The sequence below is a fragment of the Apteryx rowi genome, unplaced genomic scaffold (genome assembly GCF_003343035.1).
Source record: "Apteryx rowi isolate R43461 unplaced genomic scaffold, aptRow1 scaffold_240, whole genome shotgun sequence".
NCBI classification, from domain to species: Eukaryota; Metazoa; Chordata; class Aves; order Apterygiformes; family Apterygidae; genus Apteryx; species Apteryx rowi.
Window position 1 is genome coordinate 937,795 of NW_020448753.1, and position 18,581 is coordinate 956,375.

At 38.0% G+C, this 18,581-nt stretch overlaps 2 protein-coding genes across 4 annotated transcripts in view; one reads left to right on the top strand and one right to left on the bottom strand.

Moving 5' to 3' along the window:
• The first annotated feature begins 6 nt into the window (after window positions 1–6).
• Window positions 7–5,574, top strand: MKRN2OS (MKRN2 opposite strand). The gene is made up of 4 exons (XM_026066406.1): window positions 7–25; window positions 188–237; window positions 1,253–1,415; window positions 4,261–5,574. The coding sequence occupies exons 3-4, from the start codon at window positions 1,342–1,344 to the stop codon at window positions 4,478–4,480; spliced, it is 294 nt and encodes a 97-aa protein (XP_025922191.1). The 5' UTR covers window positions 7–25; window positions 188–237; window positions 1,253–1,341; the 3' UTR covers window positions 4,481–5,574.
• A 2,584-nt stretch (window positions 5,575–8,158) lies between these two features.
• Window positions 8,159–18,581, bottom strand: part of TSEN2 (tRNA splicing endonuclease subunit 2) — a 10,830-nt gene continuing 407 nt past the window's right edge. Inside the window, exons 1-12 of one of the 3 annotated variants that reach the window (XM_026066404.1) lie at window positions 18,489–18,533; window positions 17,910–18,086; window positions 17,031–17,112; window positions 16,238–16,274; window positions 13,924–14,461; window positions 13,730–13,807; window positions 13,107–13,157; window positions 12,271–12,409; window positions 10,418–10,454; window positions 9,622–9,733; window positions 8,902–8,991; window positions 8,159–8,413 (exon numbers count right to left, since the gene is read on the bottom strand). In XM_026066404.1, the coding sequence (XP_025922189.1) occupies window positions 8,354–8,413; window positions 8,902–8,991; window positions 9,622–9,733; window positions 10,418–10,454; window positions 12,271–12,409; window positions 13,107–13,157; window positions 13,730–13,807; window positions 13,924–14,461; window positions 16,238–16,274; window positions 17,031–17,112; window positions 17,910–18,083 (1,398 nt within the window). In that variant the 5' untranslated portion in view covers window positions 18,084–18,086; window positions 18,489–18,533 and the 3' untranslated portion in view covers window positions 8,159–8,353. Of the gene's footprint in view, window positions 8,414–8,901; window positions 8,992–9,621; window positions 9,734–10,417; window positions 10,455–12,101; window positions 12,220–12,270; window positions 12,410–13,106; window positions 13,158–13,729; window positions 13,808–13,923; window positions 14,462–16,237; window positions 16,275–17,030; window positions 17,113–17,909; window positions 18,087–18,488; window positions 18,534–18,581 lie in introns of those variants that run through there. The other 2 variants (XM_026066403.1, XM_026066405.1) reach the window with 2 other exon arrangements.

The window sequence follows — 18,581 nt, forward strand, 5'->3', positions numbered from 1 at the left end:
CCGCCGGCGCCGCCGCCTTCCTCGGGTGCGTGCGGCCCCGGGGCGGCCGCGTTTGCCATGCACCCGTCCCCTCCGCTCCGGCCGGCGCGGGAGCGCCAGCTGCTCCGAGGAGGAGCCGCTTTGAGGCCATTTCTGGCGGGAACAGGCAGCGCCCGCAGCGGTCACAAAAATGCTCTTTTTCTTTCAGGGGCTACGACGGGGAGTCCGATCTTCACGTCGGAATAACCAGCACTAACGGTAGAAAGCGCCTTGCCGCCCCGCGCTCGGGCCGCGCTCCCGGCCGCCTTTGCCGCTCCGCGCTCGGGGGCCACCGGGCTGAGGAGCTACTTCGGAGCCGAGCTGCTGCTGCTGCGGGCTACCGGGAAGCCGCCAAACGGCGCCCCGCTGCCGGCGCGGGAAGGGCGGCCTGGCGCGCAGGCCTCGAGGGAGCGCCGCTCGCCGGCCGCGGTGGCAGCCCGGCAGGCCGCCGTGCCTCGCGGCGGGCCTTCACACCGAGGCCGCGCACCCTGCCTCCCGCCGCCGCTGCCGACTCGGCCCTGGCGCCGCACACAGGGCGGTCACGGCTGGCCGCTGCTTCCCGAACACAGAAGACAAGACGCGGCGGCCTACGCTGCTGAAGGAGTTTCGGGAAACTTCCACTTGAACACAGCTTTTGCCAATTCTCAAAATACAGCCTTAATGTTACAAAAAAATCACGTTAGAAACAGTATTTTTAAAAGAAATCCCGCTCTGTGTGCGGGGTTAATGTCTCCAATACTGATATCTGAGAACTTCTGTGTTTTTATTCTGTGCCATATACTTTCTGAGATATTTTGTAATTTACTCATCTTGAACAACAAAGTGGCACTATTCTGGGTTCATAATCCCTTCCTAGTTGATTTACCCTCACATTCTCATACAGTAGGTCCATCCTGCAATGTCTCAATTGCAAACATGTCAGGGGAATGTTTATCTAATATAAAAATGGTCTACTTCAGAGTTTAAAAAAGAAGCCTTTCTGTCCTTAAGTTTTCTTCATTATCAAAAGATATGTGAAACTACAATGTTAAAGTGTGAACAGTTCCTTGATTAAAAAAACACAAAAATTTAGTTTTACTCTGTAGCAGGAAGAGGCCACTGATTGGAAAGCTATGGTAACTAACCTAAATAAGAACGGCATTATGGAAAATCAGTAGCAGCTTTCATCTCTTAAAACTGGTTATCCATCTGATTCTTCAGTGCCACCTGACTGTCTGCTGCTCTTTATTTTCAGGCTTGGTATACAATTACGATGAAGAGGGCATTCACAGAGATGAAACTGGATGGGAACAGTGCATTAGTGTCCCACTAGTACAGCCAGACATGTTTGGGCTTCTTCACCAGTGGGATGAGCTCCTAGAGGAATTTTCTGCGGGAGAGGCCTGGCTACCTCACAGGTAGGTAGCTTAAAAGCTGGATTTAATAGGAGTATTTAGTCTGGGATGATAAATTTGGTTATTCTGTTTTGGATCCTCATCGGCTTCAGAGGCTTGCTCTGTTAGAACTCACATTTCTAACAAACCAGTCTAAACAACTCTTAAGTAATCTTGAAACTCAGTGGCAGTATTAAACAGAAAAATAGCATTAAAGTAGTAACTAACTTAAACTCATCTGCTGGAATGTAGCAACCCTAAAATAAGAGAATGTTTTAGGGAAGTTTTCTTCAGCAACAAAGTAATTTTGCATGGAAAAAGACCAACTCACTGAAACACAGCCTTTAAAATGTGCTGTGTTAAGAAAGGCTACAGAAGTAGAGAAATCCAGGTGCAATTCTATAATTATTTGTTCTAGAATTCAACTGTCAGGTGTATTTGGATTTAAAGGTTGAAATCCTGACCATATTGATGGGATTCTTGCCCAGAGCTTACATCCAGATGACTTACTCATTGTCAGTGATCACCTCTTCCAGCTGGTTTGTAGCATTTTGTTCTGGATAATTATACAGAAAAGCCTCCACATATTTTGAATTAAACTAGTATGTTCCAACTAGAATGTTCAGTTCTCTTTTTGGCTTTCCTTGAAGCTGATGCCTGTTTACAGTGTCACAAGTTATGCAGCCCAGCTGAAACATGTGCTGCCACATCACCAAGCCTGCTGGTGACAAAGCAGCTCGCTCTTCGAGAAAACACCAGCTCTTGAACTCCTCATTAGTAAGAGTACTTTTAAAAAACAGCCTATCTGAGCGCAGGTCTATGAAGTGTTTACATTAATGGCAGTAGGTAGCATCTTATATAAAAGGGGGGGGGGACCCAAAGCAGGTTTTAGAAATTGTATATATGCTTGACTGTATAAAATTGCAGGACACATTATGTCCCTAGTATCAGGAGATGCAAGAATTTGATGTCTACAGAACAAAAATCCCATTGGTGTTTTCAAGCATCTTTGACACTTTTACAATTCCCTGTGCTTTAACATTATTATTAATTTGATATCAAAAAGCAATGGTAGAGAAGAGGGCAGGTGTATGTATCCTTTTTTGATTTTCCCTTGAATGCAAAGAACAGTTGATAGATACCCTGTCTGCCTCCTCCTGACAAAGTGACCTACTTGTTCCAGAAATAGAACAGTGACCACTAAAGTGCTGAATACTGAGCTTTTTAGATGTTAATTTAAGTCCTCTGTTTATTTTTTTAATGGGACAGGAACTCTGCTAAACTAATCCGGTACCTCTCCTCTGAGTTTGGGCCAAGCCTAATTCTAATTTTCTTGTTTGCTTTTCACTTACTGGAAGGATGGTATATAAAGGCAGCAAAGAACAGCAGCTACAGACATGACCAGAAATACCTTAAATTAGTGAAAGATACTGGGTTTTGCTTTGTCAAGACATTGAGACATGCTTCCCAAGAAAAGACACTAACTTGGAAACACAGATGATAAGTGTATTACAGAATCAGTTGCATTATAAATACAAAGAGAGTCTACAAACAAAAATGAGATTTATTTGTTAAACATCTGCTGTGCTCCATCATGGCACTGATTCAGTAAAGCACTTATGTATATACATAAATTTTCAGGACATGCTGCAGTGCTTTGCAGACTCAACACCGAGCTGAAGTGAACCCAGCATTTTTTGCAGTGGAATTTCCAGACGTTTTGCACTGTACAGAGATGATGGTCTCTTGAAGTTGCTCAATTATTTTGCTTTAACAATTATTTTGGTAAAGTACACTGTAGCAAATGGCTTACTTACCAAATGGGAGCTCACAGGTCACTTCAAATAGACTCAATGTACCAGAAAAGCTTTGAAGAGAGCAGCGAGCAAGCCTTAACTGGACTCAAGTTTTGATAGCAATAGTCTCCAGATCTTGCAAAAACATGTTGTAAATTCTCAGGGCTGACATGCAAGCCTTATACAAAATGTATTAACACAGACTATGGAGCCACTGACAATCTGAAGCAAGGAATGAGTCACAGGGCTAGGAAGAACAAGGGGAAAAAGAGACAGGATGAGGCAATTACAGAAGAAGCATGAGGATTAGGCAGATGGCAGACAGCAGTCTGACCAGGTCCGTATCAAATGCAATTATACAGGACCAACGGAGAGCGTAGCACTGTGCGTTGGGGGAATGGAAGAAGTTACTGAAGTTGTTAGTGACCCATATGAAATGTTTGGGAGAATCTGAAAAACATTCTGACAGTGAAAAGAGAACATCTAAGTGCCGTATGCAGGTATTAAAAAAACAAAACAAAACAAGAAAAACATTTTAAATGCTTACTCCCATTCAGTTAGTGTTTCTGTCCTTGCACCCTTGGCACAACTTACTACCAGTGGGAGTTTGACTGGAACACTGTAGAGCAACTCTATCAAGATATTAGTGACAGAATTTACTCAGTTTTAAGTAGGCTTCCAAGTTAATGCCACACTGAAAGGTGCATGTGGTGGCACATAATGTTAATGCTGCAGAAAGTTTTCAGGATCACAGAGTAACAATGTATCAGTTGAAAGAGTGAAGTTTAGCAAGGCAAAAGGCATATATATAAATTTGTGTGTGTGTGCGTGTGTGTGTAAAAAGCTCGTTAGACTCTGCCGCTTTTTTTTTTTAATGTTCACAGTTTCCAGCATTTCTGGCTGGAAAGTGCAAGCTGCTATATATAGAATATATTTAAGCACCAGCATTAAAGGCAAGTGGCAATAGTTCTTCGAGAACATGTGCTCCTTTATGTTGCTCAGTAAAATATATTTCTCCACACACAGTAATTAAAGAATTAGTGCTAACACTTTTAATGAGATATTTTTCTTAGGTATGAAGAACATGACCACAACTGCTACACATATGCACTGGCATTTATTAACAGCGTGCTGACTGCACAAGGGAAGCAGCAAATGAGTAAAAGTGAATTCACAGAGAAATTTGTGATCCCACAGACAAAGAAAGCTTCCAAATACATTACTCTGCATCAGGAGTTAACAGCTAATGAGTTCTACATTGTATACCATCCTGATCAAGAAAAACAGTGCTGAAAATAACACGCTGCTACATTAGAACATCTACAAAAGGAAAAGGAAGTCTAAGCATCCAACTTTCATGGTTTAAGATATTTGATCTGTTTGCTGTATGTTGACCTGCCTGTTATGAAAGAATCATGCTGTTGCTGATAATGAAACTAAATTTGGGTATGTGAATGACATGCAGTTTACACACTACTGAAAATTTCTATGGAAACTGTTCATATGGAAAAATGTTCTTCTATTTATATTCGCTATACAGTGTGTTCCATCAAGCTATTTAGCACTAAAAATTCAGACTGCTGTGTAATTAAGGGTTCTAACAGATGAACTGCAGTAACTTAAGCTGTAGCAATCCAAAATGTTATTTTCCCAACTGTCCTATTTGTTTACGGACAGCTATAAAAAGGGCATTTGTGCCTGCATGCTTGCTTAAGTCCAAAGTTCGTGACCTACTGCAGATTCACTACATGCAAAGTTATTTTAATTACTACTAATTAAAAATCCAGCCTCTTTGCCACAAAGATTTTTTATAATTCTTCCTTATATATATTGCACATTTATTCCTCAAACTAAGACAGATGCTAAGTATTAGAAGATAATCATTTAATGTCATACCTGTAATGAACAACAGACTCCTCAGGATTTCAACTCAAAAATAAAACTTTAGGACTTTTAAAAAGCTTTTTAAAAGTTTTTTTTTTAATTTAAAAAGATCCCTCAACAGCACTTTTATCTATTATGCATTATTGCTGCACATCATACAGAAGCATATGCTGAGGACAAAATTCTGTTTGTTCATAATTTCATATAATTTCACTTAATTTAGATATATTCTAATTTAAAACAGAGTTTGGGCTTTTTCTTTCTACTCATTTCAGCAAAGTAAACTGGTTCTGGTCTGGATTTAGGTCCTGTGTCTCTGAGATGGAGAAGTAATCACCAGTGTTGTGTTGGCTGTATCTAATTTATACTTTTGTATAAGCAAACTGCATTAACCCCACCCTCCACAATATTCTGTAACTGCTTAGACTGCACTTTCCCCTGCCCCCCCCATCCCAGTTTCTTCTGCTTGCTAAATTCTAAATTATAGCACCTTTAAAAGTGTATTTAAAATCCCAGCACAGTATTAATGGAGACAACTATGCTGAAACGCACAATTCAGCTGCTGTTAGCAGAAGCTTCCTATCCAGCTGCCTCTAGTGTTAGTCGGAATCCTTCAGCTAGGATTTGACTTATGAAAAAAAAGATGGTATTTGAGTGATTCAGAATACCTTTCCATGCTTTATTTAAAAATGCATCTTACTTGGTAAAATATAAGTATGTGGGCAAGTATCAGTGCCATGGTACAAGCATCTAAAGTAAGTTGATTTTATAGTACTGAAACACGATGTACAGTCTGCAGCTAGAAATAAAACACCTTGCCACCTATTGTCAACATATACACAGATATTCAGCTTGAAACATTTACTATGACCAGGAAGCAACCCCTCTGTTGTAGCGAACAAAAACAGTACAGGGAAAATACAAAACATTTCAGTGTCTATCGCAGACTATAAGATATCCTTACTGTTGAATGGTTCAAAGTCTTCAACATTTCCTCTCACAACACCGAGAAAAAGCTTCACAGCAGAGCGAAGCGAGGAAGCCTACTACTGAAAGACCAAAATGGAATTCAAATGTCAGAATCTAAAGCAGCAATACTTGAACACCAGTGTAGTTGCTACCTAAACCACAGCTCCTGGCTCTACTTGAATGAGACATTCAGCTGTAGGCCAGATTTCATTTTTAAATTTAGCTTTGCAGTAGCTAACATCCTAGTTAGAAAACTGAAATCTAGATGATCAAATGTTATCAAAAAGTTAGAAAACAGCATCAGGCACCTGATGCAGCAAGGCAGTATTGCTCAGTACTATCCCATGCCTCACTCTATACAAAATGCAGTGGTGCCTCTCAGTCTCTTATAAGACAGGCCAGGAGAAAGCAAGCTATGAGTCCACTATAACAAAGGTTTACAGATTTGTTGTAGTTGCTTGACAAAATACAAAAAAGTGATGAAGAAACTGAGGACCTACACTTGCCAAGCTACAGAGACTAGCCTCCTCTCAACAGCTCAGCAAAATCTCGTTTATTTTGTGTGCAGTAACCGATCTTCAACAAAAGGAAAGGGCACCAACTCGAGACCAGCTGAGGCACCTTTCTGACAAGGGACAAGCTTACCTTCTCAAGGCAGAGGAAACTAAAGCTGGATGAGCAACTTAACCATTAGGTTTTGTATGAAATGGGGCCAGGATCATCTGCCAAGTTTTAAAAGGGTGATCCATACTGATTTCTGATGGAACAAGATTAGGCACTTACTTTCAAGGAGGAACTTTATGCTGCAAATCCCAAGTGGATAAGGTCCTCCCAGCATTTCCTACTGTCTTAACACCCAATATTGCTGTTAGGTGCCTATATCCTGGAATTAATCTAAATCCTTGCACTGTCTGGCAAGAGCTCCACAGTTCTGAACAGTGCTGTGAAAATAAGCACTTTTAGTTGGGACAGCTACATTCCAGGGTCTAGGCATTTAACAGCAACGTGTTACAATGCTCAATATTGCAACAACCAAATCTCTTCCCAAATCTAAGTTTGTGTGACTCCACGAAGGCTATGAATTCAGTTTTTGGTTGAAGAATGCAACACCATAGGTATCCCACCTCCTAAGTGTGCAGTATAATCACTGAGCCATTCTCTGCTCTCCCCCCCCCCCCCATCAGCAATGCTAATATGGATTTAGGTCAACTGGTAAAAGATTGTATTTTAAGGCTGTAGGGCATGGGGTTTGTTCACTGTGCATGCCTAATCTTTCCCTCTCCTGTTTAGAGTGGGAAGAAAGGGACAAGGCAAGAAAATCTGAATGACTACAAGCTGAACATGGCAACCACAGAAAGATGTTATCACAACGGGAACACACAGTTCACATCAACTTTAATAGCAAAGGAATTTCAAAGAGAACTTGTGAATAAAAGACTGCTTAGAAAAAAAGAAGGGCAAAGAAAGAGAGCAACAAGCTGAAAACAGATCAAAAGAAAAGCCTACAAAGGGCAGCACACCTCCCTAGCACTTGTAAGACTTGGATAATTTTAAGCCAAAGACTTTCTGGTCATCTGAATATTGAAGACAAAGTGCTGCCTAAAGGAGAAAAAAATGGTTATTTGGCTCACTATTAGAACTGCTGGTTTTTACTTTCCCTGTCAAGCTTAAGTCCTCATTTCTGAAGAAGTGTAGTTTGCTGAGGCACAATATTAAGTAAACCTTCCAACTCCCAAGTTCAAATCCGAAGAATCTGAGAGGTATGCCCATACACAGAAAACTGCATGAAAGATTAACCTAGAAAGGTTCTCAAGAAAGCTATATAATGTCAAGGCAAAAAAATGTTTGGTCCCTCATTGCCTACACTGTCAAGTGGGTATTTATGGTTTTGGTTTCATTGGCTCTCCAGCCCATAGTGCATATTTAGCACTAATGCCTAGATCTGTCAGAGTATTAAAAATACCATTACTAATCACTGCAGTCTTGTCACCAGAGAAATACGTTTGTAAGTTTTAAGGAAACAGCAAACTATTCTGAACTGGGTCAAAACAGCTTTAATTTTTCCCCCTCCATATGCATTAATATAGTTCAGTTATGTTTTTCAATACAACATTCTCATAAACAGGATATGCCTTGATTTTAATAGCATTTATACACACCCACTGAATATCTTAATAGGAACAGTTCTGAGGCAATGGTTCCTCATGAAATTAGGCGTAACAAAACAAAACAAACAAAAAAAACCCCAAAACAAAACAAAACAAAAAAACAGAAAATGTTTTAAACAGATTCAATTCTTCCCCATACATTCAGTTAAATTTCATCTTGCTCACTGCGCTCACGAGAAGAAACCCACCGAGTTACAATCAGTTCCTGAAATAAAAACCAGCAGTTATTACGGAAGCAGAGGAAAAAAAAAAAGCTACAATCAGTGATGGGTGGTGATTAAACCTCTAGCAGATTGACATATATTACCTGACCACTGAGAAATTTCAGGAGATGATTATATTTGTCCCTGAAGCCTGCTGGTCTCTCACACACTTTTTCCCCTTCATTCTTAAACATCCATTAACCTTACAGTCTCTATATTTCTCCCTGCTTCCCCATGTAAATGCTTACATTCACAGTAAGATCAACTTCCCAATCTAAATCTGAAGATCTTAGTCTTTAAAAGGCCTGTGAGGAATTTCTGATGTCTTTGCTACACAACGGAATCTAGGATGGTTTTACTGCAGTTATGCGTGCAAAAATGAAAGCATGTCAGGCAGCAAGCAACAATTCAAGGGTGCTCTTACAGTAGTTAGCTGTCCAGCTGCCCCAAAGCACAGCTACATATGCAAAGGAGAGAAATAGTTACTCACCTGAACCTTAATTCTTCTCATACATTCTGGTGTGGACATCTCTTTTTCAGTCATATCAGACGGTCTAATCAAATAGCATAACATAAGTTCCTGTTGGTAAACGGAGAATACGTTCATTGACAGAGGCAAATACATGAATTTCAACTGATTTCTTTCCATACAAGCTTTACATTAATTAGAAAGGCAGATACTAAATTTCCTACAGAGTGTCATGTGTAAGCCATGGTGGAGGAGAATTGTAAATATGCATATCTCATTTTCCTTATCAGATGCATAACACTGCTATGAGAAACTAGAATTGTAACAAAACACCTGAGTAGCATGGCTATGAGAACAGGAGCATTACGTACGAGGGTCAAACATGAAGAAAACCTTCTGGAAACACTCAAATCTAGAGTTGAAAAGAAAATTTGGATAGATGGAGAAAGGTTTAAAAACGGAAGTGACAAGCAGGAAACAAGCATCCTTCAGGTCTTTCTCCTGTTCCTTCCACAACTTTTGAAGTTACTACAAGAGAAAAAACTTTAATAAAGCCTCCAGAATTCATCTGGATATTGGCAAACAGAACTCATGTTCACCCATCAGCAACACATGTTCTTCTGCCAACTAGAAACTGAAAGATTCTCTTTCCAGTCTCATTCCAAATCTGTTTTCTTTAGAACTAAACTGTTACATTTGTCATTCAAAAGCTATCTCAGAACTAGCATCTTACGCTGTTACCTTAGAAGCATTAACAGTTGTTCTGTTCAAGCCAGACAAGGACTTCCAGCTGAGTGGTCTCCGAAGAGAGCCTTCAAAATTATCATCAACTAATTCAGCAATGACAGAGTAACTGGAAAACAAAGCGGATAGGACAATTCACAGAAAGAAAACTACTGTTTTAGGAAGATCATGCAAATAAAGAATTAGAGCCTAAAAATCTGCGGTAATTCTAGTTGTCGTGGTCAGACAATAAGCCAGCAGAAGGTAAGCAAGTCATGAAGCTAACTAAGAAAACACGAATGCACTGACTGGTACTTTTCCTCCTCACCCTTCTGATGTTTGTAGCACTCTCTCATGAATGCCAATCTGACATTTATAACCAATTTACTAACTAGGAATTCAACCTGACTAAGGAATTAAGATAATTATAATTTCTTAAAACTTTTTTCTTCAAGTTCCCTTCCAAATTACATAAATTATCCATAACATGTATTTTTAAAATTATTACTAAATCAGATTACTTTTCTGCGTGCATTCTTCATGAGTGCCAAATATGCTTACTTCAACTTTTATTTTTTCATGTTTTAATATTGTTATGTGAATTAATTCATAAAATCGTGTTATTTTGTACTTCTGCTAAAAGGACTTTTGCACTCCCAACATGAATTCACAATGCAGAAATGCATCTGGCAAAGTATTTTGGGTGAAGAATAATATGTGCTTAACCAGTGAAGATATTAAAATTTGTGCAAGAGAAAATTACTAATTACTAATTTGAAACTAGGAAATTAGTCAAAAAACATAAGCTTCAAACCTTGCATGATAGAAGGGGGGACCTTTTCGGTACAGCACTGAAATGAAAGAGAAACACCTTAGTTAGAGAATCACAGAGTTCCCATCTGAGAACTGGGCCCATAAGTATTTTCATACCTGTGTCCATAAATATTTTCAAAGTGTTTCATAAATTTAATTACACAAGATAAAACTTCAACACTATTGAATTCTGCTCAGAATTAAGCTGTCCCAGCAAGTGGAGAGGGAGAGTAGAGAGAGAAAAACGATGGGAGCAGCAGGGTGACTGAGGGCAGGGGAGTGGCAGGGTAGAAGACAAAGAAGAGCCAAAGGACAGTTACTGAGTGCTGTGGGAAAAGGGTTCAGGGAAGAGTTTTTCCTGCAACAGACTTATGCTTTGAATACTGTCTTCAAAATGGAAATTGAACCACTGGAGTACAAGTGGAAGATCATAGTAAGTCACTGAGTTTCTTCTTGAGACAAAAATTTTCCACAAGTTTTCAGAGAGGCAAAGGGCACGAGTACTTAAATATTGCCACAATTCCATCTATAGACCCACTTAAAGTTTCTTCTCTATGTTCAAGGGTACACAAAACTCATTGCAGCTGGATCGTGGTAAATGAGCTGAATGGTTACAGATCCTGTCTCCCCTCTGCCATGAGCCTGTAAGAGGTGACTCCCTGCAATTAGCACAGGTCTTATACTGCTGGCTAGAGGACTTGGGCAGGGAAAGGATGAGCCGCACTTCATGCCAGTGACAACAATGAAATGTAAATTATCCATTATAAGGAACTTTAGTAACATCAATTATTTGAAGAAGCTACTGCCAAAGAGCAAGAAGCAGGAGGAGCTCAGAGGAGTAGGGCTGAACTCTTACAAGCCTTAAGCCAATCTTCTTCCTTTGTCTGGCACAAACCCAAAGGCAGTGATGTGAGAAACAACAAAATCAAGTCAGAACACAAATGAACAATGGACAAACAAGTATCAGTTTCATGTATACAACAGGTGACCAATATCAAAACCTCACTGACAGCCCAGGGTATAAAGAACAGTGAAGAAATCAAATTCAACCAAACCTACATACGCATTGATCTAAAGGACTAGGCACATACTTCACAGACTCAAATACACAAACTCAAAGATTACATAACAGTTTCAACAGTATTAAAGCATCTGCTGGCTTACAGGAATGCATAAAAAATATTTTCCTTCATACACGTTTTCCTGTAATGACAGGCATTACTGCACCATTTATGCTGATGTGAACTACACAGTTCTTGAATTACTTAGCAAGGGTTTATGGACACTACTGATTATTTCTGTAAGATAAAAAATCCCTGTCATTAACAAACAAGCAACCTCCCCCCTCTCTCCTGCCTCCCTCCCCCCCAAAAAAACAAAAACAGAGAAACAATTTTAGCTATAAGTTCAATACAAGTCCAGCATCCATTAAATGAGATGAGAAACCAGATGCATGGACTTCAATCTGAATTGAGATCTACATGCAAGCTTGCTATCCCAAGGACTGTCATATTAGCACTACAGGGGATATGTGTGTAGAAGAGGAAACTTCAGAGAGGAATTTCATTGCAATCCTGTATCAATTGTTAATCTTATGAAGCAAAACAGCAGGACTTTCAAGCTATCTTCTCAGCTACCGGATATGTGATGTTATATTCTGCTCATATACTAATTTTATTGCTAACCTGTAGTCTAGCCAAAGATGTCTTTTGCCAACTGCAAGTAGCAAAGTCTGTTCCAGTCATGAAGCTCTTCATTGCAGAATTTATCTTTGGCACTAGAGTCTTGCACCAGCTGTCACACCTGAAAAGGAGTCAATCACAAACTATTCCATTTTTTAAGGAAGCTACTCACAGAGATCGGTTCCATACTTCAGTCCGACTTTGGGGACCCATCCCTTACTGCGGAAGTAATGATATGCCATGTACGTAGTTTTAAAATTGGGCTTCACTTCGCTGAAAACTTCCCATAGCTTCAAAATAGTTAAAGGCTCCTAAAAATCACACCAAAAGGCATTAGTCTGACAATATCACAGCATGTATAGAATACTGTTTGTTTCAAGCTGTGTGTAGTAGAGCATTAGAGTCATATGCTAAATATCACAGTCCCACTGCAAAGAAAATGAACTTCAGGCAATAAAATACGGAGCCCTTACAATAAGGGACAGAAACCTGATGCTTCCATTCAGTTATTTAAGTGTTTCAGAATCAATTCCATAAGACCCTTGTTTAAAGGGAGTTGTGATGAATCTTAACTAGACACGCAGATTTCAATCTTTTTGACATTACATATAACAATAGCTTGATATATTTATAGATTAATGCTTAAAACTCCAAGGAATTTTCCTGTTTCAGGAAAGGAAAGAGCATTCTCCGTATTATTGCTCCCATGCTTACTTTATTTCTTCCCTAAGTAAAAATAAAAACCTTTCTTCTATAGAAAGATGCTGCTTAGCTGTATTTGTCTTGCTAAACATAAAATTTTCAGACCATTGTTAAATAATTATATTTCCGTTTGTAAGAATAATTTCCAAATTACTCTGGTACTCCCTCCTTCAGAAGTAACAATATATAATACTGTCATAATCACTAAAAATTTAACACCAAAACATATCCAAACTAAACCAAAACATATCCAAATGAATGGTATTCCCTTTCAGAACATAACACAAAATTAATGCAATCACTTACCTCCCCATAATAAATAGTTAAACATCCTAGAGCATACACCAAGAAAAAAGCCTGGAAAAAAAATTAATTAATATTTAGACTATTCCTGTATTTTATAATCCACACTAGAACAAAGGCTCAAACTCATTTTATACAAGAATCCCAATGTCAAGACAAACAAGTTTCCTGAAGGCTTCCTTTGAGATTTGTCTTTATAACCTTTAAATTGCAACAGACAACATGCTATAAAAAAAATTAAAAATCTATGTATGTGCTTAGGACTGCTGAAGGCACTGTATTATAAGTAACACGAGAATATGTTTAGAACTAGCATAACTGGAACAGGCTTTATATAAAATCGTATTCCTGGTATTTCAATACTTAAATCATATGATTGGCCTCTTTGGTATTGGTGGGATTATTCTATCTGAAGTTTATGGGCCTGCACTCTACATTTTTTAAAACTCTATCATGCAATACATGGATTATTAAAAATGAGTTTAATCATCAAAACAGTCCAAATATTTAGGAGACACAGGAGAACCCTGTCCTTAAGGAACAGGTATTAAATTATGTGGTAGCATATATTAATGCTTGCTTTTCAGGTTAAAAGAAAAACAAGTTGTACAGTATTTGAAACATACCTCTTCCAAGCTGAGTTGTAAATATTCAAAAATCCTAAATGGATTTCTTCTGCATACTAGTTTTTCCTTCTTGACAAACTACAACAAAAAATGTACTATATTACTAAAGCTTTAAACTGCAAAAAATACTAAATCCTGAAAGTAGCAGTGATTATATAAACTTTCTAAAAGAATAGGATACTCTTTAGCCTTACATTTTCTTGCTCACCAGCAGAATTATCTTCAGGGCATAAACTACCTTCTTCTTCCTCTTGCACCAATACATATTCTGGAGCACATTCTTTTGATGCGACCGTCTCACAAGATCTTTGTTCAGTGCTCTCCTTCACCTTGCAGCCACAATGCACAAGAAAACCGTGCTTCTGGCAAGACACTTCAGCTATCTCTTTCAAATCAACCGGTTCCTGTTCTTTAGAGCCACACACAGCCAAAGCATCATAAACTGGATCTCCTTCCAAACAGGCTTTCTTGGAGCCTTCCTTCTGATTATGACACTCATGACTTGGAGATACTACATTTTCAGTATCTGTAGAAGAATGTCTGGAAAGCTCTACATTTTCTGTACTTGGGCCCATTCTGTTGCAACGATCGCCAGTTTGCTCAGCTCCATCATTTTTCATAAAAGGCAACTCAAGAGGCTTAGTGTAGTTTTCAAGAATTTTGGTAACTGAGCAGTCATCAAATCCTTGCTCTTGCAAAATACTTTTAGCCCACTGAACATGATACTGGTACCTAGTAAACAAGTAAAATAAATGGAAAGTTCCAGGACATAACAACCTTTAATTAACATCTTAAAAATAAGCATCTTAAAATAGAAGATTCAGCACAGTTCACAGAACAAATCTGAACATACACCCCAAAGACTGCTAGGTAAAACACAAGCATGCACAACATAATTAAACTCCAGTCTTTAGGCCCTATAGACAATGCCGCTCAACATCAGATTTTGCTACCTTCTTTGGCTTTGTTTTGACTTTTAAAATTTCTGTGGCAACAAGCACCATTGTAGAACATTGCCCAGGAACCATGAATTGAGGACTACTGCTACACAGCTTCAAAAACCAAGAACTTCATCAGGCAAAAACTCCTTTCTCCCACAGAAGCCTTAAAGAATGAATTCCCTATGAAAAGATCTCAGTATCAGAGCTTGCATAATTAAAAACTGCAACCAAGACTTTACATATAGAGCTTTCATAGTCTCCATCTGTTATACAGGTAACTGAGAACAGTATCTTTATATTCTATTTTAAATATCTTCCAAACAGCTATGCTACAGCAAAAACACCAGTGCAAACATCTAACCAGAAACTATTTTCAGTCTTACCAAAATCCCCATATCTCTGAGGAAAAACAATAAAACTAGTTTAAGATATTAATCTTCATTCTGTCAAAAGTTACAAGTAGTTGAGTGTAGCTGTCCTTATTTTAATACATTTAATGTCCTAATTTTAGTACAATAGCCTTTATTTCCCCAAATTAAATTCTAATACAGCAACTACAGACTACATAATGAAGAACTGCCAAAAAGATTAAACACAAATTTCATGTAGCAACATGAAATACAAGTCCCTCTGAAGTCTCATATTAAAGATGTAAAATTCAGTACCGTATCTTTTGTTATCAAAAAACAGAAACTTTCTTCTTTGTCCTATGACTTAATTACCATACAGCTTGCACTTATCGATCTCTATTGAGACAGACCATGATGCATCTTCTGCACCAATATAAAGACACATTCATTGATGATCAGCTGTATTTGCTGATACATAAAGCAGCCAGTTACATAGTCACAAAGTAGACTAGTAAGAATGGCAAGTGTTTCTGCAAGTAGAATATATATAGATAATATTGCTACTGCCTGTCTTACTTGAGACTGAAGGAACATAACTTCTTAAATTAAAGTTAAGATTTTTGCAGTTATCAGTGTAAAAGCAAACAGAGAAACCAACTTATACATTCTCACAGTTATTCCATAAACCATTTAAACTGAAGAGAATAAATATACGGTCTAGTACTTCATTATGTTAATTGTACAAACTCGCAATGCCTTACTACAAACTATAGAAAAGAAAGGGATGAAAAAAAAAAAAAAGTAAAACATTCACATTTGATTAAGTTTCAAGAGTTGCTTCAGCCCACTCTATATTTATTCAATAAGCAAATGGGAAAGTTATTTTAGATAGCTTGCCCCAGAAACATCTCTTACTTCTCCTCAGCTGAGGAACAAGTTACACTTGATATTATTATGAATTAATTACCCATATTATTAAGCATGCACTCAATTTTGACTTCTATCAATTAATACATGTAATGCAGGTAAAAACCATGCTTAAATATCACCTCATCTATCTGTAGTTTTCCTAATGTGATTTATAAATATAAGACAAAGAAAATAAATAGCAGCGAGTCATCAACATCTGTACAGCCAAGACTGAAAACCAGTAAAATAATACACAAAATAGAATCACCTGCTTCCAAAAAAGACAAGAATAATGTAGATGAACTTACTTTTTTGATGCAATTACAGGCAAGTTTATGTTAGCCCCTGTATTAAAAAAATCATATATTGTTTCATTAATATATATATATTTTTTAAACATTAATATGTTCTGTGGCATAATGAGCACGTCTTCAATACTGTGTGCAATTTTGGTTTCACTTCTATTCTCAAGGACACAGCAGAACTAGAAAAAGTACAGAGGTAACAAAGATAGAAGAGCTTCCACAAGAGGAACAACTAAATACACTACTTTTCTCCAGTCTGTAAAAAGACAATTGCAGGGGGGATATGCTAAAAATCCATTCATGTCTATGGAGACTTAAAGTGTCATCGAGAAGATGTAATGAATGACAAGTCTTTCTATACGTGAACCAAGAGCACGTCACGAGTAATTACCTACTAACAGATTCAAAATTTCACATACCCTTGCCACACGATTTTGTGGACACTAAAAACTGCAGAATCAAAACAAGAAAAAATGGACAGTTCTTGGAAGAAAAGTCCAAAGATGCTACCTTGACTTACAAAGGTCCTAAACAGCAAATCAGTGTAGGCTGGAGAATGCATTAAGGAGTTATCAATTATGCTTTCCTGTTCCTGTATTTTTCCCTAGGCATCTTGTATTGGCCGTTATCAGACACAAGGTATGGGGACAGACAGACCCTTGGTTTGACCCAGTATTTGACCCAGTACAGAGATTATTTTTGTATGTGTAATTTATACATATACATCTTCAATAACTGAGGAGAAATAAAAAATACTATTAGAACAGTGAGGAAAGTAGAAATGAGTACAATTTACCTTGCCACTTTGTAACCAGTAAAGGATCTGAAATGCTGTACACTGGTCGACTTCTTGAAAGAATACCTTTTCCAAAATAGCCCTTCAAAGAAAAACCAAAATCTTTATTATATCATCAGATAAAAAAAATGAACAACCTTCCAAATTATCAAATCTTCTCTGCCATGATTTACTGAAACAAAATGAAATTCTGCAGCATTTAAACTTGGTCTAAAGCTTGTCACTTAGCTTCTGATAACTATTCCAGTATTAAACACTTCCACTCAAAGATTTAACCATTGGAGGATTTGGGGTCTTCTTCCCCAATTCTAAATATAAGATTAAATCTCCAAGCAGAACACCTCCCACCTCCAAAAAAACCCCCTCAGCCCTACCTGTGTATTAATACTGTGACAATGCATAATAGGAAATAGAGATGGATAAAGCTACTGCATAAGAATGGTAACAGGTAACTAAATGACACCAGACGTAAAGACTTAATGTAGCTTATTTTACTCAAGACATCACACTGAAGTTAAAAGAATTATACCAGTATATCTAAAACATTGGTATTACAACCTCCTGACCTTGAATAACAAGAAAATGCTTTTGCAAGATTGCATAAAATATTAGAAGGATAAATAAACATAAGGGACGTTAAGACTTTGCATCTGTTTTTTAGATCATGACATCACTTCATTACAAAATATACTTCCTGGGCTAAAAATGAAATACTTTCCATTTTTGATATAGAATATATGTTTTGTGTTTATTTCAGTAGAGGAGGGACATACTAGAGGCTAAAGGGGAAGGAAAGTAAAAAGGGAGGCAGATTTTAACAAGTATTCTCCTCTGTGTATGTTAAAAACACTAGAAATATTGTGCAAATAGGTACACCACCTTGCTATATAGCTGTTCAATATCTTCAGGGTTCCTCACAATAACATTGTTGTTAATAATTTCAGCCTGGTATATTCTGAAATCTTTCCCATCTACATCCACAGGAAAAGGAGATTCATACGACTCAAAAATTCTTCTTTTCCTTCTCGGGGGCTGGAAAACAGCTTCTGCCATTTCCTAATATTTTGGTCGAAAGAGGGGAAACAAAACATATGTAATGATGAAGAGTTAAAGTTCATCCACTTTTATGTGTTTCAACAACATTCCCTTCCCAACAGCAAATTAACAAAAAAGCCTACAGTATAATCCAAGTTTAACTCTGGAACTATTATGCCAGCCAAACATAACAAAACGATTTCCTACAGCGTTATGTGCCGCTGTTTTTCTCCGGCGTTGGAGGGTCTCCTGAACAGCTATGGACAGTCCTCAGCCGAGGCTGAACTCCAGATCAAAGGCAAGCAAACACATAAGCAGCTGAAAGCGTTTTAAGAATAAAACAGACGCGAACAGCAGAATGAGGAGAATAAGCAGAAACCACAGCAGATAAGCGCCTAAATATAAACTGCTTTTAATAATTACATGAATAAATTCTGAAGAAAAAGCAGTGGCTTGGCAGGTTTTTCCCTCTTTAAACAGGGAACTCCTTTAGAGAGGGAAACTGCACAGCAGTGA

Coding starts and splice junctions, on each gene's coding strand:
- MKRN2OS (XM_026066406.1), top strand. CDS start 1,342: ATGTTTGGGCTTCTTCACCAGTGGGATGAGCTCCTAGAGGAATTTTCT. Junction 1,416..4,260: donor GAGGCCTGGCTACCTCACAG/GTAGGTAGCTTA, acceptor TATTTTTCTTAG/GTATGAAGAACATGACCACA.